Here is a 22,858-nt window from a genome sequence, read left to right as displayed (position 1 = left end):
TAAAAACAAAAACAAAAAAAATTTCTTAGGCCAGATCAGATCTTGGCCACACATGGAAAACCCAAGATAGCATGTTTAACAATATTATTTGCCCGTATAACTTTTATTCAGAGGTCCTGTTAACTTCCTAGAACCCTGCAGAAGAATGTCAAGCATGTTGCCCTCAGAAATGAACATCCTGCCTTCCTCAACTGCTATAGTGTATCTCTGAACCCCAAGCAGGAGTTGTTTCAGGGTTTACTCAGATTGAAATTAATACCCAACCTTGTTAACTGTTCATGTAGAAATGCCTGTGTTGACTAAAAAATCCTTACCTTTAGCTTTTGTTTAACTCTCTTGGAAAAGACAAAAATTTCACTGAATTGTGAGAAAAAAAAAGAATAGCATTGGAATTGCTTTGATATTAAAAAAAAAAAAAAAAACCTTCATCCTTCCAAAACAATTTTAAAAATTGCAGTGGTTTAGTGACAATTTAGAATTTTGACTGAAACTTAGTAACACTCTCAAACAACATTATTATATTTGCAAAGTAACTTTTCTAAAGCAGAAAGCCTTTTAGCCTTCTCCCTTTTTTTTTCTTCTATTTATTTATGCCCTGCCTCATTCTAAAAATTAGTTCAGAGAGCATGACAATTATCTACACAAATGCTTGGAACTGTGGAACAGATGTAGCAGAAATAGCATGTAATAAATCAACTGATTTTCTTTCCTGGAGAATCTTCTTGGTTCACTCATTACCCTAGTTTCTTCTAACTGCTAAAATACCCACCCTGGTTCTAAGGAAAGGCTTAATACCATGTATTTCCAGAGCCATGAGAAATTGGATTTACCCACAATGGCAATATCACATTCACTTCTATTTCCCTATGGGGGAAATAAAAGCCTGTGTACCCCTGTGATTTGAAAGCCTTGGGGAACCTAAGAAATGTAACATTTGGAGTTATTACAAGGTAAAACACAAGAGATAATTGTGAAATGATTCCAAGTGAAGACTTTAAGTCCCAAATTGGATTTGCTGACTTTAACTCCTACTCCACTCTTCTTGACAGCTTTGGTGACCAACGTAGTAGTTCCTCTCCTGTTTCACCAGCGAGAATTCTTGATGGATATAGGGTTCATAGGGTCCAAAGAGAATACACAATTCTAAAGTGTTCACTTCGTGTTTGAGAGAAATCTCTGCAATGACCAGAAATACTGAACCAGTTGTAGTATAAAAAATTAGGACTACATGACCAATGAGGTTGACTGTACACAGATGAACCAAAGTCAGCCTACCCATCATAACTGACATATTGGAATATCATTTGAAATTGACAGAAAAATCATTCTAGAGCTTAAAAGAACTCTGACATGGTGATATCTTGTCACTGTCTTCTGCAGTCAAGGGTATAAATCCTTAGAGTGCCGCTGGGTCTTAATCCATGACGTAAAGATTGTCCTCGATAATGTAGATATTGTCTTCCGCTCGCACACCCACTTCACATGCACTTTGCAAAGCTCCAGTCTGGGGGTCACTCAACGAAACCAAGCTACAGAAAGAATAACATGAGTAAAGGAAAAGCAGACCACTTCTAAAGTGTGGTGAGCACATTTGTTTACACGCAGGCAAGACTGGGTATTTGCCAGTCCCAGAACCCCATTCACAGTCTATGAAATGAAAAGGAGATCCAGGGTAGTGAATATTAAGTTGAAGGAGAGTCTGTTTAAGAAGTATGTAGAAAACCTAAGTATTCTCCTTCAGGAGACTCATGTAATAGAATGCAAAAATTGAAAATCTAAGACTGGTATCGCACATCAAATTGAAGTCCTAAATCAAGCATATTCTCAAGGGTAGTAGCTAAGAAATGGTTTGGCTGCTGTTTTTCTGACTGTGGGTTGTAGTTTTCCAGAGAGCGCTATTAAATCTGTTTAGTGGTCTAAATCCTGCATTTAGGATAAACACAGAATACAAAATATATCAGAATATATTGGACATAGTAAAAGAGTATTGCTTCATATAAACGTGTGCTAGATCATGGTGCAGAAATCTTACTATGTTTTAATGATCCGAATTTGAAAGCCATGGGTTAGACAACTTTCATAACACATACACTCCTACAGTAAGTGTACAGAAAGTTCATGTTTGCAGTTTTGATACAGCTGCTGTTTCATAATTTGTAGAGAGTGCCTATTTTTATTACCTAAGCCTGCTGAGAAATGATAGGGAACATACTGAGGATTCATTCAGCTCTGATCTTTAAGTGACCACCCATACATTGTGAGAACAAGTGTCAATGACTTAAAATGAATCAGTGTGATGAGAACTGTGAAAACCAAGAAAAAGAAAAAGAAGAAGAAAAGAAAAGAAAAAAAGTCATGAAGAAAAGCTTGGGGTTTTGTTGTTTCAATTTTCTTATATTTTATAAGATTTTCTACAACAAATATTTTCTATTATGATTAGGTGATAAAAAATCAGCCCTTAGAAAAAGTTAATAGTGAAAGAACAAAGATCAACTAATAGGATGTTGTGTTCCATGCTTTTCTGCCTATTAGGAGTAATTTCCTCTTCCATTCTTAGAAGCGCACAGTCAAAAACTTCTGTAAGTATGGGTTTGGGACTCTAAAAGACCTAAGACTGAGCCTTTTACCTGCTGTGTGGTGTGACTTTGGATGTCACTTCACACTTCTAAACCTGTATTCTAGTTTGTAAGCTGAGAATAATAGTGCCTATCTCATGGGTAGATTTACCATGACAGGCATAACAGCAATTACAAAAGCCAATGTTTATGGAGCACTTACAATGTGTTGGGCATTGTTCAAGGTGCATTCTTTGGATTAGCTCATGCAATTAACTCAGACCTAAGAAAGGCTGTGTGCAAACATCCAGTGAAGGGGAACTAGGAATAATGTATGGCGATCTAAGAGAAATGGATTTTAAATAAACACCTTGCTTAATGAAGCTCAAGCTCTATCAAACGAAGCAAGCTACTTGGATTTGGCTTCCTACTATTACAGCTATTCCAGTAGATGACCCCAAGTTTTGGATGCAGGTAAAGGGGATTTAAGTTTTAATTGGGCAGTAGGATAGATTTCCAAAAACTGTAAATGCCAATGTTTATGAGGCAAGATAACCCATGTAAATGAGCACACCTGGCTGGGAATGAAACAGCAGGAGAAGGCAGGACCTGTGTAGAGCTGGAGGTACCTGCCTCACCACAGTGCCTTTGCACTTCTTCAGCCTGGAGCTGTCTTTTTCCACATCTCTGCAGAGCTGTCATCTGTTCCTTCAGAGCTCACTCAACCCATTACCTTTTTCCATATCCCCAATGATATTTGTCTAGAAGCACTGCAAGGTCCCTGTTTATTTGCTGATGTGTTTCTGTCCGCTTTGTTCATCTCTTTGAAATATAGTAGACATTCAATAAACATTCAATAAACAAAGCACTGAATGAAATCAAAGAACAAATCAAATAACTTACTCAAACATTCTATCAAGCATTTGTGATTTAGTTCTCTTTCTCTAAGAGGTAAGATTGGGATGCTCCTTCTGTAGCAGTTCTGGCACAATTCCAGAGAAATGTAGAAAGTGAAAAATATCACTAGAAGTTGTGGATAACAACAGTGGTATTCATTAAACTAGATTTTTCAGGATGTAGGGTATAAAATGAAGAGTTTAGGGGAAAAAGAGGAGAAGGACAGAGACAAATTTTTCTTTACTTTTAACAGAGTAGAAACACCAAAAGGTATTGACACACTTTCAAACTTACTTTAGTTGTTCCAGCTTGTTTCTTACGCATAAATATTCTAAATTGGGAAGAGCCAAAGAGAAAATTACATACATTGGTCAAATAGTTTACAAGACCTTTTTTTCAAGCAAGTATATTATTTCTGTTATTGCTTTACTATAAACAAAACCTGGACAGAGCTAGAGCCTGAAAAAATAAATTTAGAAGAAAGAATTTTTTAAAAAAAGAAAAAAAAAACAGACTTGGTGCTTTCCTAGATACTCAAGTAACTCCTTTTGAATCGATAAGACCCAAACAAACTTCTCATAAAAGTATTTCATTTTCATAATGGCTTAGTGTATTCACCCACATGCCCTGGCTTACTTTAATGCAATTATTAATAAATAAATTTCAATAAAAATAAATGACTGTGGCTCTTTCATAGAAGGAAGGCTACACACACACACACACACACACACACCCTGTACACAACAGCTGGATGACTGCCTTTTGAAATTCTTTCTTCTAGCCCTGAAATCAGTTTCCCTCCCAATGTTTCATTTGCCTTTCCTGTCAAATGGGTGTTGTAAAATTCAACAATATCATCACTCATGAGGACAAAAACTGATTCCTGGGGGGAATGGAAAAGGAGTGAACAAGTTGTATATATTACAATGGTTTGTTGCTTTCCAAACTCCAAGCCTGCCCCCAAAATTCTCATTTCTTAAGATTTAATTTCACCTTTGGAGAATTTAATTTGCATCTTTATAGGCCAATATTTTTTTTTAAGAACAGTTCAGAAAACAGACATTTAGGGGCATCTGGGTGGCTCAGTGGGTTGGGCGTCTGACTCTTGATTTCAGCTCAGGTCATGATCCCAAGCTCATGGGATTGAGCCCTGTGAAGCCTGCACATGGGGCTCCACACTGAGCATTGAGCCTGCTTAAGATTCTCTCTGTCTGCCTCTGTCCCTCTCCCCCCACTCACATCCTCTCTCTCTCTCCCTCTCTAAGAAGGAAGAAAAGAAAAAGAAAGAAAGAAAGAGAAAGAAAGAAAGAAAGAAAGAAAGAAAGAAAGAAAGAGGAAGAAAGAAAGAAAGAAAGAAAGAAAAGAAAAGAGAAAAGAAAAGAGAAGAAAAGAAGAGAAACGAAACGAAACAGAAATTTATGTGAAAATGTGAAATCACAATCACGTAGTGTGTGGAGCTACTCGAACTCAGGCAGTTTGGCTCTAGAACCCTTGCCACTGTGTTCCCTTAGGCATAATTCTGAAATGACTTACTTTTGGTAATCACAACAACCAACACAGTGAGCAATACCACAGTAGTAATGCAGATTCCAATGTAGAGTCCCTTACTGGTGGTCATCCATGAATTTTGTGCCAGCGACACATGCTAAGGAGACATCAGTGGATCAGAAAAGCATCTTGTTAGAGTTACGAGTAGAAGACATTCCCTAAAATAATGTACTTGGACCCATTTTTCTTTTTCTTTTTCTTTTTTTTCTTTTTTTTAAAATGAAATCTATTGTCAAATTGGTTTCCATACAACACCCAGTGTTCATCCCAACAGATGCCCTCCTCAATGCCCATCACCCACTTTCCCTTCCCTCCCACCCCCCATCAACCCTCAGTTTATTCTCAGTTTTTAAGAGTCTCTTATGGTTTGGCTCTCTCCCTCTCCAACCTTTTTTTTTTCCTTCCCCTCCCCCATGGTTTTCTGTTAAGTTTCTCAGGATCCACATAAGAGTGAAAACATATGGTATCTGTCTTTCTCTGTATGACTTATTTCACTTAGCATAACACTCTCCAGTTCCATCCACGTTGCTACAAAAGGCCATATTTCATTCTTTCTCATTGCCAAGTAGTATTCCATTGCATATATAAACGACAACTTCTTTATCCATTCATCAATTGATGGACATTTAGGCTCTTTCCATAATTTGGCTATTGTTGAAAGTGCTGCTATAAACATTGGGGTACAAGTGCCCCTATGCATCAGTACTCCTGTATCCCTTGGGTAAATTCCTAGCAGTGCTATTGCTGGGTCATAGGCTAGATCTACTTTTAATTTTTTTTGACCCATTTTCTTTATTGGCCCTTGGCTATTTCTGGCTCATGAGGGATAAGACCAAGTGATCTGAGGTTGTAACCATATGGTGAAATTCAAAGACCATTTAAAATTCAAAATGTATTTAGGGATGGCAGAAATGTTTTATACCTTGCATGGGGTGGTATTTACATAGGGGTATGCATTTGTCAAAACTCAAACTGTATGTTTCAAAGGGGTGTACTTTATTATATGTACATTATGCATATTTTTAAAAACCAATAAGCTATTTCCATAAATATATCCACCATGATATTAAAAAAGAAAAAACAATTTTTGTTCGTGTATAAGTTGGCTTGGTGATGTTACCTGCATATGCTTGGTGACTGAATTTGGCCCTTGATTACAGTCTTTATTTTTATTTATTTTTTTAGCTATAACTCAAGAGTCTGTGAAAGTCTACATAAATGGACTTGAAAGTAGGTGCTCACAGACATGGCCCTCATTAACAACCAACTTGAAGTGCTGTGCAATTGGGTAGAGAAGCAGAAATTTGTTTAAACACCCTAGTGTGGTTTGTAAAGGATCACCACCTCCTGGAATAAGCCCGAAATATGCCAGGCATTGTGCTCAGCAACTTTTTATAGCTTAGCTCAAATCCTAAAGAGATCCCAGAGGGTAAGTATTTTAACAGAAAAGAAGATAAGAGAGAAGGATCAAGTGTCTTCTTGCGTAAAAATTTAATGTCTGGAGTCAGGATCCCAGCTCTTCAACTTCATTGCTGTGTGGCCCTGAATAAGTTATTTAGCCTCTCTGAGCCTCTGTGTCTGTGTCTGTCAACTACAGATTAAATAGTGTTCTTGGGAAAGGTACTTTTAGGTACTTTCTGATAAATACTATGAGGAAGATAGGAAAAGATACTTAGTGTTTGAGCCATCCTTACTTAAAGGCGAAATGGCCAGTGTCTGGGAGGGAAGAGCTGTGTTATTAGCTTTCCAACGGGGAGTAAAGTAGTTAGATGTAACATGGGGCTGCAGGAGGCAGGCTTTGCTTTCATTTTCAAAAATATTACATAAAAACTGCATGTTCATTTTAGAATGTGCGGCGAAGCATGAAAAAAGAAAACTGAAACCAACCATAATCCTAACATCCAAGAACAACCACTATTACCATTTTTCATTATCTGCTCTTCTAGAATTTTATCCTCCTAGTGTTTTTCTTGACAGAAACAATTACTATATTCAATATATGCTACTACATTTCCACATGTGTGCATGCTGTTTTAACAGTTGTTTTTTTCACTTAACAATAAACAGTCACTGTCTTCCCATGTCAGCAAATGCACTGCAGTGACTACATTCTTAATGGCAATATGTGGTCATGCTTAACTGACTAAGTAATTAATCCCTTACTATTGAACACTTAAGTTGTCTATACTATTTTCATGACTATAAATAGCAGCAATGAACATCTTTTCTCATACATCTTCATGCATTTGTTCAATTTCTCCTACAATAGAGTCCAGGAAGCTGACCCACTGAGTCAAAATACATGCTGCATGTTTTCAAGATACCTGAGATGCCTCTTAACATCTTCACAGTCAAGACACAAAAAGCCCATGGTTTCACTACTGTCTGTTGTGACTTGCTTCTAAATCGCTTCCATTTGCTGCTAAACATACCTGTCCTACAGATAACTGAGGTCGAGAACAATATCACCATTCAGAATGTTTTATTTACTTTTTTTTTCTAATCCAGCATAGGCCTGGCTATATACCAATAGAAGAATCATTCACATAGTTGCAGTTCTGACATTTAGCAGGTATATACAAATTCAACCCACATCCATCAGGTCAATCAGTGCCCATGCTACATAAGTGGTTAAAAATGTTAATATCACTCCTCTGTAATGGTCTCATTGTCACTGACGTATACAACATAAAGCCATTTGACCCCACACTAAATAATCCCACCGTGCCTGAGCTTGAGTTTTTCTTACCATGGCCTGTGTTGTCATTTCTCAGTACTTGGGACCAGAAGGACTATTCTCATACCTCAAACTCTTTTTGTTTGCTGTTTCTGAGAGTTATTTGCACATACTAAAAGAAAACTCATTTCTCTCAGAGGAACCAAAAGAAAAGGTCCTATTGATAAATTTGTCTAACTTGTTTACAAAGATGAGACTTTGACAAGCATCAGGAGTATTTAGGGCCCCTTAGAGTTTTCCCAAGCTCACTGTGGAAAAGTGTAAGAAAATCACAAACGTGTGTAAGATGTTAATACCTTAAAAAGTCATCATATGGGGAGGTTTATATATGGAAAAACTCAATAGTGGCCTCAATATTTCTATAAAGAATGCCAAATGGGTTTGAAAAGAATACGAAGGAGGATATGCTTAAGCAAGCACACTTTCACGGATATATTTTTGTCTGGGGTGGCCTCCACTCCATTGATTCAAAGCATGTTATTTCCCTAATGATAATTAAAGTCTTCCTTGGTCTATTATGTTAAGTCACTCTCCTTAAATTAGACCATTCTTTCTTCTTAATGTTTGGCCAGGAGAAAGTCTGTGGTGGGCGTTTGTATGTATATGTATGCTTACACAGAATGTAATATCATTTAGCAGGCAAATTCTAACAAACTGGTCCACCACCCGTATGAACTTTCCAAATTAATTAAAGTATCCCTATTTAAGAGTCAAATTCTTTTCTTCCTTTTTTTAAAAAATTTCAACCAGAAAGAATCAATCTGTGGGCCAATCTTACAGAAATAATCTCTAAATGTAACTTGCTTCCAGGGGGGCGCACAAGTGAAACTGGCTAATGAAGTAGGAAGAAATATGCTTACAGTTTGATTGCTATGCCAAAGGCCATCTGAAGACTGTGTCACAGTGCCATTCCCATCTGCTCAACAAGAAAGAAAATTAATTATAATTACAAAAAATATTGAATTTTCACTGCAGACACTAAATATATTCACGTTGCCTTCTGGTGGTGAATGAAAAGTTGAATAATAATATGGCCAAATGCTGAAGACATTGCAAAAGTCATACCAAGTTACTAACATGTATTAATTTATCGTGGAAGGTTGTGTGCCTTAACCATTTTGTCATGGACCCTTCAAAAATGGACACTTTTTGTCTTCTTTATGGAAAAAAAAATGCATGTATACACAAAGGTTCACCTACAGTTTTAGGGGAATCACAGAGGCCCATTCTTGGAACCAAGTTAAGAATGCCACTTAATGGTAGGAAATCGATATTTTTATGCCAGCTAAGAACTGGCATAAAGGCCATGAGTACCCAAAGGCCACATGCACATCCAAAGATCAGAACCACTCTATTCTGAATGGACATTACATTGGTTTTATTCAGAATGTGGGTAAAACATACTAAGATACCTAAAACGAGGGGCATATAACTCCTACATTATATGCCAATGTGCCCATACTTTGATCCAGAAGTATTTTATAAAAAATCTGCTATATCAGCTATAAAACTAATGTATCTTATACTACCTGAAATCCTACATAAAAGGATTTTATTTATATTATTCCCTAAAGTTCTGAGCATTCAAATCTTAATAGAGTTTTGAAATATCTATTTTGTAATATAGACAGAACTACAAGCTATAGCAGCACCCATCTCATAAAGTTGCTAAATTAGATGATGCATGTAAAGGACTTAACACCATATTAGATAAATATTAGCTGTGATGAATTAAATATGTTACAATAGAAGGAGCGGTGGGGAGAGAGTCACTGTGCAGTATGCTTTCCAAACATCATGTCTTTCGATCATCATTAACATCCAGTGAGGAATGCAACATCTTGCCCATAGGTCTGAAGCTAATAACTGGCCGTTGAATTGGAAGCTGTCTCTAAAGGAGAATTATAGGGCCTCCCTAATCTAGCAATGGCAGTAAATAAGGCCTGCCTTAAAAGAATTAAGTGAGATAATATACAACAGTTTCCTGGCACATATATCCACCTAAGGTGGGTGGTGGGCCATATGAGCACCAAAATCCTTCCAAACCTAACATTCTTTGCTTCTGTGAGACTTCGGCCCACTGCAGGCTGACTCAGGCACAATGAGGATCTGGCTCCAGAACCTCAGGTACACTGCCAGCATGGCAACAATCACATGACTCATAGGGGACACAGCAGCTCCGATGTCTGTTTCACTTTGGAAAACTCTACCTGGACCAGGTTGTAGTGACATGATTTTTAGAAAATGATTTCCTACTCCTATGTTCTTCCTACTCAACTACTAAAAGCGTGGGGTGCCGCCACTCCTACTGCTGCCACCTTGTGTTTCTATATATTTTCACTTTGTTTTTGTGCCCGGAAAGAGTTCACACTAAGGATTCCACTTTCAAAACCAAATGTCACCATTATCTAATCCCAGTTGAATAGGTCATCTGTAAATCTCACTGCAGCTCCATTTTAAATTAACCAGCTTCCAGGAATTATTGGCAAAAGGTAAGCCAAAAGGAGGGGGGGGGGCGGGGGGGCAGGGAGGCAGCTACGGATTGTTAACTCCTAAGCACAATGAGTCATGCACATAAGGGAGGACTCTTGCAAGGCTTGACCTTGTTTGGATTCAGCACATGCACAGGCACACACAAGCCAGCTCTGCATTACAAAGGGGTTCAGCCTGTGGCACTCTCCAGAATTACCACCATGGGTAACAGAATTAACTGGGGAAAATGAAAGGATTCAAATCACCTTTCTCTACCACAGGGAAGACAGGAGAATCTTACATTTCAAAAAAGCAGAGATTGTATGAGACCTGCCCAGAATAGGGACAGTAGGGAAAAATTGGGGAAGTAAACAGACAGTCTCAGCAGGATATGCCTCTTGGTGCTGGTGCTGATGTCCTCAGCTAATCTCAAAGTGTCCATTTACAAGCTCCACAGGGTGACAGGGGAGCTTCCTAGATACACTTAGGGTCTGGGTCTTAGATAAAGCAGAAACATGGTTGACCAGTTTGGTCTGGATACCACGGAGCTGGATTTAATTGTTTTAAGGCTCTGGCCCAAGGGAGCAAGCCCACTAATAAGTTTGGAGTCAAGACTGATTGATTTGATTAAGACAAAGAGTGATATGCATGTCAATGTTTCCCAACTCACACAAGCCACCTCTGCCAGTCAGGTATAGGGATTCTGGACATTCTAAGTAAGAGTCAGAGTTGCTATTGTATCTATTACTTACCACTTTTTAACTATGTCTGAGGTTCTTCACCAGCATTCTACAAGATAATTGGTATTCCATCCAGTTCACAAACGATAAAAACAGATTCTAAGTAGGTAAGACATTTGTTCAAACCACATAGCTCATTAGAGTGGCCAGCATCAGCATTCAGGTCAGGTCTGTCTTACTCCGAAATATATGCTTTTAACAATGTGTCAGTGATTATCAAAATTTGAATACTCTCAGGTGTTCAGGAAAAAAATGAAGTTACCTTTTGGGCAAGAGTACAATGGTGAACTGGTGGGCTGTGTTGTCCTCGTCTCCTGTGGTGCTGTAGGCTGGGTTTCTGCTGTCTGCACTGGAGAAGATGAAGTAGCTATTGGAATGAAAAGAATAGAACTGTGCTCCATCTGTAGAGGAAAATTCCCACCCCCAACAAAAATGAAAAACACAACTAAAATCAGGAATCACCATCAACTTCCCACAGCACCTTCACGCAGCCATTCCCTGAAGCAGCCAGTCCCTGAAGGCATGCCTCTCACTCACTCACTTCCAGTCCTTTCAACCCCCTCTTAGAAATTTAATCACAGATGGCACCACTATCTAGGCATACCATTATCATGAACAAACCTGATCTAGATAATCATCCGGATAGTTCATCAATACATAGGGTTATTCTACACTTGTTCTACTCCTAGGATCCCCCTAAATGTCCAAAGTCTACAACAGCACCATATGTAGGACATCCAATTAAGCTTTTATTCATACAAATGACATTTCACTTTCATGGGAACAGGGCCTGGGGGTTTGTGCTTATTTGCCCTTTCCCCTTCACAACAGCGCCATCTAGATTTCCTGACCTTATTCAAGTTCCCAGTATCCATCCACATATCAGCACAGAATACATACTCAAAATATTTAATTCTTTGAGGTCTCTTCAAGGTGACAATATTGTCCAATGTCTGAACCTTGATGATGATTAACAACTCTAAAAGCAACATTCTTGGTAGACCTTGACCTGGCTCCTTCTGCGGTTGCATTGTGGTCACTCCTTTCTTAAGACTGATTTCCTGTTATCTGACTCATCTTATGTTTCACACCAAAAGCTTCACTAAGAGTTTTCCAGTACAGGGATAGGTTTCCCTTTCCTTTCTAAAATCAATCCTTTCTTTTCTATCAGATATTTCACCTTATATGCAGCATTGATCACTTCCTTCTTTGTGCATTTTATTAAATATTTTAAATATTTTATTTTTATATACCTTCCTCTTAGAGCACCACAAATTTTGGAGCAAGTTATTAGGGCTGGCTGGACAAGAATTCCCAAACCTGGGCTTTTCTTGCCTTTTGTTGGTCTTTCTGTTTTCCCTTCCCCACAGTGATCTCCACATTTCAACTTTACCCTTTCTCATGTTCTGAACTATCTTCCTGCCTCTCTCTAATGTTCAAATCTAAAACAGCATGTAGCTCTGTTGAAGAACTAAGAACAAGACAATATAAGAAAGTTGGGTGATCAGAATCTTTATTCAACTTGGATCTGTGCAAAAGACCTCTTGGGCTTAACTTTTTTTCCAAGTTTCTGTCTTAGCAGGCATCTTTCTCCCCCCCCTCCCACCTCCATTTCTACAACCTTACAGCCAATCATTCCATGAATTTTTAGGCAAGTTGTATATACAAGAGGCATTGAGCACAGGAAGAGAGTGGATGTAAAGATAAATATCCCCATGTTGGATCTGCTCCAATGTGCACCTCCTTCCTGTTCAACTCAACTCAAACTCTTAAGAAAAGCATCAAGACAAGGATAAGGCTCAATTAATACTATCCCTGAGGAGGTCACATGGACATATGAACCAACACTTTTCTTCTCAATCTTTGCTTTAAACATGCATGTTCACCAAACCAAGTCCACTAATCCATCCACATTTGCAGGCACAAACTAAATATTATGAAGCTAAATCAATATTGAGAAAGTCAACAGATTCTCTAGTATGTTCAGCTGCCTCAAACAGAGCTGTTTTTCTTACAAACTTTTATGGCTCTAAAATCCCAGTTTTAACTTAAAGCCCTCTCTTCCAAACTCAGCTCACAGCCCAATCCTTCAGATCCCTCCTGATTAAATATACATATGGTTCAATAGGAGTCAAGGGAAATCAATATGTTCCATCAGGTTTTTCTGGCTAAGAGGTTGTGACATCTCTGTTACTCCTCAGATTCCAGTGCTACCCCAAGGGGTCAAAGAGTTTTGGAGGCTCTAAGAATCTCCACTGAAAGTTATCTTTTTAATCCTAGAGATAGAAGGTTTGAACCTAAACTTATCCTCAGAATGGCAAACTATTTCTCTACCTTTAAATCAAATTATTCTTCATTTGTATTAAATCTAAACTCTTATTTATCAGAAGTTTGAAGTGTTAACCTTGTGGCCTGAATGGGGAAAAAAAAGTGTAAGTTCTAAATCCCTGAAGTCTTTAAATCCGATGTTTACTTTTTCATCGGTATAAATAGTATCTTTTGCCATTTCCATGCTACATAAATAAATTAAAAGATGCTGGAAGCAAAACTGTGTGAGTAGATTGAATGCCTAGAGAAGACAGGGTAATCGTATAAAGGATTTTTCAGTGAGGGATGTCAGATCAGGACAAATTCATCCAAACATAAACTCAATACTCATGGTAGAAGGAACAATCCAGTAGTTAAAAGCACAAACCCAAAATTCAAATTAATGGAGAATGAATCCTGATTCAAGTGCTTTCTATCCATATAACTTTCTGCAATGAACTGAGACTCTGCCTTAGTTCTCACAACTATTAAATGGGATTGAATCACACCTACAGTGCAGAGAGATTGTCATAAGTATTATATTAAACAATATAATACTTGCAAAGCAGTTAGCATGGTTCCTATCACTTAGAAAACACAGTAAATGTTAACTTTACTGAAATCTTATCCTCAAGTGGAGGTCCAGCTTCAGAATGTACTAAATGATCTCTATTCAGAGCTCCTTGTAAGGACAGAATCTCATTAACCTGGCCCCTGTTCCCTGGCATTCCCTATTTTTTCCTTACAAACCGGTGCTCAACTGGGCCAAATCCACTCCACCCTCAATAGTTGTTTAAGATCAAAGGTCTGGCTTTGGGCAGTGGTGGGGGGGGGAGGGGAGGGAGGCGGGGGGGGGGGGGGGTGGTGGTGGTGGGGCGGGTGCTAATAATGAATGCATTGGATAATCTGACCAAAAGCTATGAGTCTCCTTTCTCTAAAAATGATTACATGCATACAATTTGGGACAGGTATTCACAGACCCTGTGAAGCCCATGTTTGGAACCCAGGTAAGAACACTCAGCCTAGATTGTACTTCTGCTTTAACATAATGCCCTGGATGGTCTACATCCTCTCATTAGAAGACCTCAGGGCTCAAGGAACACATTTGTTTACCTGGCTTGAGGTTCTGCGTGGGTGCTGGCATTGAAGAAGTAGAGGTAAAGGCCCTAGGTGACGTTGGAACACTGGTGACCACAGCTGGAGTTAGAAATCAATATGAAAGCAAGGATTAGTCAAGCAGCAGGAAACAAGAGCCTTGTGCTGGGCCCATGTACCAATGCAACCAATGAGAAACTGTCCCCAGGCAGAATTAGGCACCAATTTTCCCTGAACTCAGAGTTCTTGTCATTGGTCAACTAGAATCTGTGACACAGGAGGGCTTGAAGACATACTTGTGAAAAGGAAACAGCTGCATTAAAAGATATATATTTGGGGAGGTTCCGAGGTGAAAAATGACACCTGGGATTTGCACTGAAGCACTTTGAGACCAGTCATGCATATCAGATTTATGTATCTTCATAAACACCTGTGAGTTAAGGAAAATGTCTAGAGCCTGGAGCTGTCTTCATCATCTCAGTGGTGAATGACTAAGACTTCAACAGGATTTCCCAGGCCCAGAATGCTTACCAAATAAATAGCATTCAGTTCCATCAGTCCTGAGGGTACCGTGCCAATAGAGGGACGTGCAACCTAAATGAGGGCTAACTCACATCCATTAGTGTATTAGCTAGATAAATCACACAGATGATTTATATATTTGGTTAGAAGGTAAACTAGATGTTTTACGGTTCCTTTCTACCTAAGAGATAATAACAATAGCTAATAACATAGACTCTTTCTGGAGTCAGAAGTGGGGTAGGATTCCAAACCACTTAGTGAAGGTCACAGAAGTACCCAGAGAGAACTGAAACCAGAATTAAGCCCCAACAAGGACTGAATGAAGAATGTAAACTTTTGATCTCACTAGGCACCGTTTTTCTCCACGAGAAGTTTCCTTCAATTTCAACTTGACTAACTACAAAGGAAAACCCATTTCACTTATATAGGGGACAATTGGTTTGAAAACTCTTCTGAAAGATCTAACTTAATTTAGAATCCGAAGAGGAAAAACTTTTTTCAACAAATATTTGTGAGTGTCTATTTAATGCGAATCATTAGTCTAAAGTAGAGGTCAGCAAACTTTCTGGGAAGGGTCAGATAGTAAATGCCTCAGTCTTTGGACACCCTGTAGTCCCAGGCACAGTTGCTCAACTCTGTCAGTGAAAGGCAGCCATAGACTATATATATATATATATATATATATATATATATATATATATATATATCAAATGTGTATGGCTGTTCTAATAAAAATTTATAAAACAATGACCCTGTTTTGTTATCTGATCTAGTTCTGGAACTATAGTTTACTGACCCTGATCTAAGGTGTAGTCAGAGGCTTCCGAAAAGAGTACAGTCCAGTCCCCTCCTTCCAGCTAAAACCAAGTATGCTGAGTACGCAAAAAATCTAAGCAAAGGAGAATAAGGGAAACAATAAAGAGGAGGTAACCTGATGGAATTGTGTAATGAACTTGACTTCTTCAGTGGTAAATATTTTTCCCGAGCAGAATCTAGGAAACTATAACTATAGATGCTGGTGGGGGGGGGGAAAAAGCCCTAACAGAAGCTTGAAGAGTAAGCTCAGACTATGAAAAATGTAAGACAACTTTAGCAAAGAGTTAGTTATTGGAGGCAGAGTCACCTTGGCTCAGTTATGAACCTTCTTCCCACTTGACAGGGCACTGCCCTTGTAAATGCCCACCTATTAAAGAATTTTGAAGCACTTTATCAGCTTCAAACCATACAACCAAACCATAAAAAATTCAACCAAACCATAAAAAAAATCACAAATACAAAAAAGTTACAATCATCATCTCTTCTGGACATGCTGCCTCCTCACTTCTGTCTAGAGCACACTACAGTCACCAGCATTCTTGGGCTTCCCTAAATTGCTTCCCAGATGTAGTTTCCCCAGAGTCAGCTATTTTCTCCATCAGAATTGACCTTATCCCACTTGCCTTCACAAAAGAAACAGGCCAAGTCCAAAAGTTGGTAGATTGCAAGACCAAGTTCCTCTTAATTTAAAACAGAGAGAGAGAGAGTTTATTAAGGCCACAGGTATTGGGTTCTATTGTCAATATAAGAGTTTAGTGGAAGGAACTTCATTAGGAAAGAACACCAGAAACCAGGGAATCCTGAGGAATCCACTCTGTTCATCCAGTGGTAAAGAAAATGAGGATGTTCACATCAAGACAGATTTTTGGATTTCATGAAATTCTTTTTTTTTCTTATTTTTTTAACCTTTATTTATGTTTAACAGACAGAGCATGAGCATGAGCAGGGGAAGGGCAGAGAGAGAGAGAGACACAGAATCTGAAGCAGGCTCTAGGGTCCAAGCTGTCAGCACAGAGCCCAACGTGGGGCTCGTACTCACAAACTATGAGATCATGACCTGAGCTGAAGCCGGACACTTAACCGAATGAGTCACCCAGGGGCCCCTGGATTTCATGAAATTCTTAAAAGCAACTGGTGTATCGTTACTGGAATATAAATGCTTTCATGTTGCAATAAGGTCATTTTCATTTTTAAAGAACCAGTTTTGCAATATGATGTGAAATATGCTACAAAAATTCCCAGGCAGGGCTGAAGGAAGGAACTATATATTCCTTTATAACCAGATATGCAACAAGATTGAGTTGACAATTGTTATAGCTGGGTGCTACCATTATGATAAGACCTTATAACATATTACCTACTTTATATGTTTGAAATGCTCTGAAATAGTTTTAAAAATGTTAAGAACATTTAAAAATTCCTCTAAAACATAATCTCAGAGAACAAGGGCAGTTCTTTAAGCTGAATAAATTCAGCTTGATAAAAATGTTTACTATATTTCACAGTGGAACAGTGAATGTTTTTTCATGAACCAATTAGCATTTTTGAAGCACTGCTTTAGGGAACAGTTTGCTGACTGGGAAGATCCTCTAGCTTACCATCTTGAATCAAGATTGGTCTAAGACTTCGTTTTATACAAATAAAAGTTATTCTATTTTCCAACAGTTGCTGAAAAACAAGACTGTAGGAACCTCCTCTTGCCCTCTTAAAGGAGAAAAACACTACCAAAGAGTCAACATCTCAGTCAACCCACATGAAGCGATCAAAGAAGGAAAACAAGCTCACCTGGCTTTATGTCCAATGACAGGGTGAGCTTCATATCATTGAACCACCCGCTGTGTTCAACACGACAACAGTATAGGCCACTGTCCGTCTGAGCCACGTTCTCTATGGTCAAAGACACATTCCCTTCTAAAAGGTTTCCCTTTAGCTTATAACGTGGGTGCTTCCGAAAAGTGACGTGGGATCCATTAGTCCAGATGATTACATCTGAGCACTGGGACACAGGACATACCCCTCTGCCCCAGCACATGGTGGTGACTCCCTTAGCTGTCGAGTAAGCACAGGACAGCGTGGCAGAAAGACCTACCACTCCATTCACTTGTTTGTGAGACACTACAGCATCTGTTAAGTAAAGAGAAAGAAGAGTATGAGGCCTCAATATTTCAGTTTTATATTTATTTTCACTGTTTTCTTTTCAATGTAGTTTATTTCATTTGCAATCATATGGATTTGTATCTTCAATTAAAAAAAATTCATTGTAAGCATTTTTATGTTAACGTACTCCTTTTTTATGTTAACATATTCTTGGGGCATCTGGGTGGCTCAGTCGGTTAAGTGTCTGACTTTGGCTCAGGTCAGGATCTCACAGTTTGTGGGTTTGTGAGTTCAAGCCCCCTGCATCGGGCTCTGTGCTGACAGCTCAGAGCCTGGAGCCTGCTTCGGATTCTGTGTCTCCCTCTGTCTCTGACCCTCCCCCGTTCATGCTCTGTCTCTCTGTCTCAAAAATAAACATTAAAAAAATTTTTTTATGTTAACATTTTCTTAAAAGCATTATTTATATGATATTTGTAGATAAGATATAATTAAAGCTTTTTTTCCGTATTTAGGATTATTTTCTAACAGGACAGATGTCTAAGAGAGAAATTACCAGGAATAGTTTCACTCTCTTGATGAACATGACCAAATTTCTTTCCAAAAGGTTTGAACCAAATGACACTCCAGTAATACATGAGTATGTATTTCATCCTGTGTTTGACATACATGTGGCTTTTCCACTTCCCCAGATTCATTCGCTGTCTCAATTGAAATATGTTTGAAAAATTCTATTGCATTTAAAGTTTTAATTTTTATTGCAGCTTTTTAAACTTCTATTGCAAGTGATGTCCCCTCACAGCACCTCTCTTATAAGAAAAACAGAGCTTGGGGCACCTACTTACCTCAGTGGGTTAAGTGTCTGACTCTTGATTTCGGGTCAGGTCATTATCTCACGGTTTGTGAGTTTTAGCCCCGTGTCAGGCTCTGCTCTGATAGTGTGGAGCCTGCTTGGGATTCTCTCTCTCCCTCTCTCTCTGCCCCTGCTCCCTCCCCCCACTCTCTCTATCTCAAAATAAATAAATGCTAAAAAAATAAATAAATAAAAGCAGAACTAATGTTTTGTTTAAAGTATTATTGACTGGGGTGCCTGGGTGGCTCAGTCAGTTACGCGTCTGACTCTTGATTTCTGCTCAGGTCATGATCTCAAAGTTTGTGAGTTTGAGCCCCACATGGGGTTCCACACAACATGGAGTCTGCTTGGGATTTTCTCTCTATCCCTCTTTCTCCACCCCTCCCCCATGATCTCTCTCTCTCTCTCTCTCTCTCTGAAAATAAATAAATAAAAATTTAAAAAAAAAATTTAGGAAATGGGTTTCTAATACTTCTAGGAGGAGCTGAGGTTTATCATGGGCTTTAAGATCAGTCTAAAAAAATCCAATAGGGACCCCTTCTCATATGTTGTTAGCAGCCCCACAACTGAGCAAGGCCCACTTCCCCTGTGAAAACAGACAGTTGGAAAACACTCAACCAAGTACTAAATTATGACACTTAAAAAACAAAAACAAGAAGTCTCTCCTGGGGCAGTGGCATAAAAGTCCTATCGTGCCAAATGCAGACAAGGTGGCCATGAAAAGAAATCTGAAATTCACCAACCAATCACATTTACAATTTTGGCTGTGACTTTGGGAAATGCTCTGGGAATAAAATGTTCATGGTTATATAAAATAAGAAAAAGTCACTGAATTCTTAAAATATTTAGTTTTGCCTAGTATCATTTTTAGATTATAAATATAATACATGCTAATTATAAAAATCAAGTTATATAAGTTATAATAAATGAACTTTCCTTCATAATCTGACTTCTGGAGATTATTGTTTTTAAAATTTATGCATTATGTCTATTCCTAACTTTGCTATCTCATGGAGTGTTTTGAAATAAAATATTTTTTATATTTTTTATTTGTTTATTTTTTATTTTTTTTAAATGTTTATTTCATTTTGAGAGAGAGTGCACATGCATGCATGCAGAGAGATGGAGAAAGAGAATCCCAAGCAGACTCTGGGAATTTGACATGGTGCTCAATCCCACGAACCCTGAGATCATGACCTGTGCAGAAATCAAGAGTCGGCCACTCAACCCACTGAGCCACCAGAGCGCCCCTATACATTGAGTTGACATTCAGTTATATCACTAAATTCTCTTATCACTTATAAACATGCTTATTTCAATTCTGATTTAAAAGGAATACTCTGTTTCATGACTAAGTATAATCATGTCCTCAAACCCTATAAAGCATTTTATTTATTTATTTATTTGTTTATTTTTTTATTTTTAACTTTTGAAGGATGCTTTTATTCTGTTGTTTTTTTTAATATAATTTATTTTTAGGTTGGTTAACATACAGTGTATATAGTGTCCTCTTGATTTGGGGGGGTAGATTCCCGTGATTTATCGCTTACATACAACACCCAGTGTTCATCCCAACACGTGCCCTCCTCAGTGCCCATCACCCATTTTCTCCTATCCTCCACTCCCCCCATCAACCCTCAGTTTGTTCTCTGTATTTAAGAGTCTTTTAAAAGAAATAGTTGCACAGCATTTTTAAAAAATCAAATGACATAGGATGGTTCAATGGAGGACTGGTTCCCTTTCCAACTAATCCCAGCTTCTTCTCCCCATCCCCTCCTGCTCATGGCAACACTGTTACTATATCCTACATACACTTGAGTAGTCCATGCTGACACTGCTGTCCACTCGTCCCTTTTATTGTTTAAACACAAATGACAAGATATGATACACAGTTCTGCATTGGGTCTGGCTCACTCACCCATGGATTTTGTAAGTCATAGCATTTAAGCAATTTCTTTTGTGTAAGATTTAGCCTGGTTCTTTGGCCACTAACTGATCCATTACCTTTCACCAAAGCCCAAGCACATCCATCTTCCTACACCACACTCACACGTCTCCTACGTGCCCCAATCTTCAGGGCTTCCAGACCCCAGCCCACCTGTTCACTTACCTGTCAGAAGTAGTATGGGGCTGAAGATGGCTACCCAAGGCTGCATGATGGTATTGGCCTGAAGGAAAGAGAAAGCAGACTGGTAGGTGTGCCCCTCACCAGATGGTCTCGGAACAAGTCTTAATTCTCAGACTGCAACTTCTCCTTTCACCCTGACTGGGTGAATCACATGAGCCTGCCTCGTCAGTGAGGAGAGACCATGCACAACAGCTTCACATGTCAGTTATCTCTAGTGTGACCATCCTGCACCTTCCAACAGACAGGCAAAGCTGTCCTCAGGTCAGCCCCTTGTTTCCCAGCTCCTTCCCCACAGAGTCCAAACTGACTCCTGATGCTGACACAGGGGATACGGGGGCAAACAGAAAGGAAACCAGAGTCAGGCTCAGTGAGGGGACCATCACAACCAAGACTGGTCTTCACTTACCCTTGGCCTCGGAGATGAGTCAACTGGCCCTTTAATGAGTGCAGAGAACTCCCTGCTCTGGGGCTACAATGATTGTCCCAAGCCTTAGTTATACTGTCAAGTTTACCAGTGGCAAGAATTAATCAAAAATGTAAATCACCGTGCCTGACCATGTTACAGGAAGCAATGACTCAGACCACATCTCACTGAGTGATGTCAGGAAGTGTTTCAGGAAGTAGATTCTGGACCAGACGTGGGTTTAGATCCCAGCTCTGTCACTTGCAAAGCTGGGTATCTCCATGAGTTACTGAGCTCTTCCAAGCCTTGACTTCCTCATTTGTAAGATAGCACTAAAAGTACTTGCTGTGTCTCCCTCAAAGAATTGTTATAATGAGCAAAAGCGATATGGAAGACCTTTGAAAATGAAATGTAAATATGCATTAATGCTAACCAAGGTTTTCGGAAAACTTACTGTGTGGCAGGCTCTATGCCAAACACACACATGCACTTAGTCCTCAAAGACCTCCTTCGGCAGGTCCTGCTATTAACCTCATTTCATAGAAGAGGAAACTGAGGCTTGTAGATGTTAAGTGAGCCAAGGTTCCAGACAAGCTCTTCTGACTTTTGCACTTAATCATTAAGCCATACAAGTATGTGTCAGCCTGCCTAGTACTTCATTAACTGTCCTCTGATCTAAAGATTCAGTAACTTCCTCCCAGGAAGGTACTGATGCTCCATTTCTAGGCTACTTGCAGCCCATCACAGGCTTCACGGAGACATGAAAACAGTGGCAACGGGTCCTGTGCTGCTCGGGAATGTGAACTCCTGACTCCAGCAGTCTCTGCGCTTGGAAAAAAGACCTAAAGCCTAATACTACAAACTGGTGGCCTAAAGACTATATTTGGCCCACAGAAGTGCTTTGTACCACGGTGTTCAAAAATTCTTTTCTTGGGGGCACCTGGCTGGCTCAGTTGGTAGAGCATGCAACTCTTGATCTTGGGGTGGTGAGTTTCAAACCCCACGTAGGCGTAGAGATTATGTTAAAAACTAATGCTTAAAAAAATTCATTTTTAATTAATGGCCACCATTTAGAAATCTAGAGAGCCCACATGAGAACTCAGTTTTTCTGCTTTGTTATGAAATACAATTAGATGGCCAGCAATGGCCTGTAGCACCCAGTCCCCTTAGAGTGTGCCCTCTCCAGCCTGCTCCTGCACCAGCCTTGTTGGGGGTGTGGGGTGCTTCTGTGTCTGGAGGGGGCCCCTGTCTTAGACTCTACTCCACCTTCACGAATACAAGCTCTTTCCTGTCACTGGGCCTTCACACTGGCTGTCCCCCTGGCCTATTTGCTGAAACTCGCCTCTTCCATCCAACAATTGGATTATATGACCTTTATTAGTCCTCCTAGCTTTACAACGCCACACACTTGAATTCAATTGGGTAACAAGATGAGTTCTCACAAGGGAAAAACTCCTTTCTGGATTCCCATCCTCCTCTTATTCTCCACTTAAAGGGAACACCATTGACCCCACATTGACCACCAGCAAAAGTGGGGGAACACATTCTGAAATGCCTCACAAAGAAGTAGGTCGTGCCTTATATTTATTTGGGAGGCAAAATATTTTATGACTAGTTTTGTTATACTCCGAGACTTAGTCAAAGCCCAGAAGGTCAATGATAAGGATTTTTCTAATTTAATTCAATCATAC

At 39.2% G+C, this 22,858-nt stretch overlaps 1 protein-coding gene across 3 annotated transcripts; it reads right to left on the bottom strand.

Annotated features, from left to right (window-relative positions):
• Positions 1–395: 395 nt before the first annotated feature.
• On the bottom strand, positions 396–20,872 carry HAVCR1 (hepatitis A virus cellular receptor 1). 3 transcript variants are annotated; one of them, XM_042948422.1, is made up of 8 exons: positions 20,747–20,872; positions 17,475–17,813; positions 14,370–14,453; positions 11,212–11,316; positions 8,598–8,653; positions 4,986–5,097; positions 3,747–3,783; positions 396–1,529 (listed from the first exon to the last, which is right to left on the bottom strand). In XM_042948422.1, exons 1-8 carry the CDS (start codon positions 20,790–20,792, stop codon positions 1,415–1,417), a joined length of 894 nt encoding a protein of 297 aa, XP_042804356.1. In that variant the 5' UTR covers positions 20,793–20,872; the 3' UTR covers positions 396–1,414. The 3 variants fall into 3 exon arrangements, with proteins under 3 accessions (XP_042804356.1, XP_042804362.1, XP_042804366.1); XM_042948428.1 differs by having other exon boundaries at positions 11,212–11,298; XM_042948432.1 differs by lacking the exon at positions 14,370–14,453 and having other exon boundaries at positions 11,212–11,298.
• Positions 20,873–22,858: the final 1,986 nt, after the last annotated feature.

This window comes from Panthera leo, chromosome A1, assembly GCF_018350215.1.
Source record: "Panthera leo isolate Ple1 chromosome A1, P.leo_Ple1_pat1.1, whole genome shotgun sequence".
Classification (NCBI taxonomy): domain Eukaryota; kingdom Metazoa; phylum Chordata; class Mammalia; order Carnivora; family Felidae; genus Panthera; species Panthera leo.
Note: the sequence above shows the minus strand (reverse complement) of the source record. Positions and strands in the feature narration are given on the sequence as shown.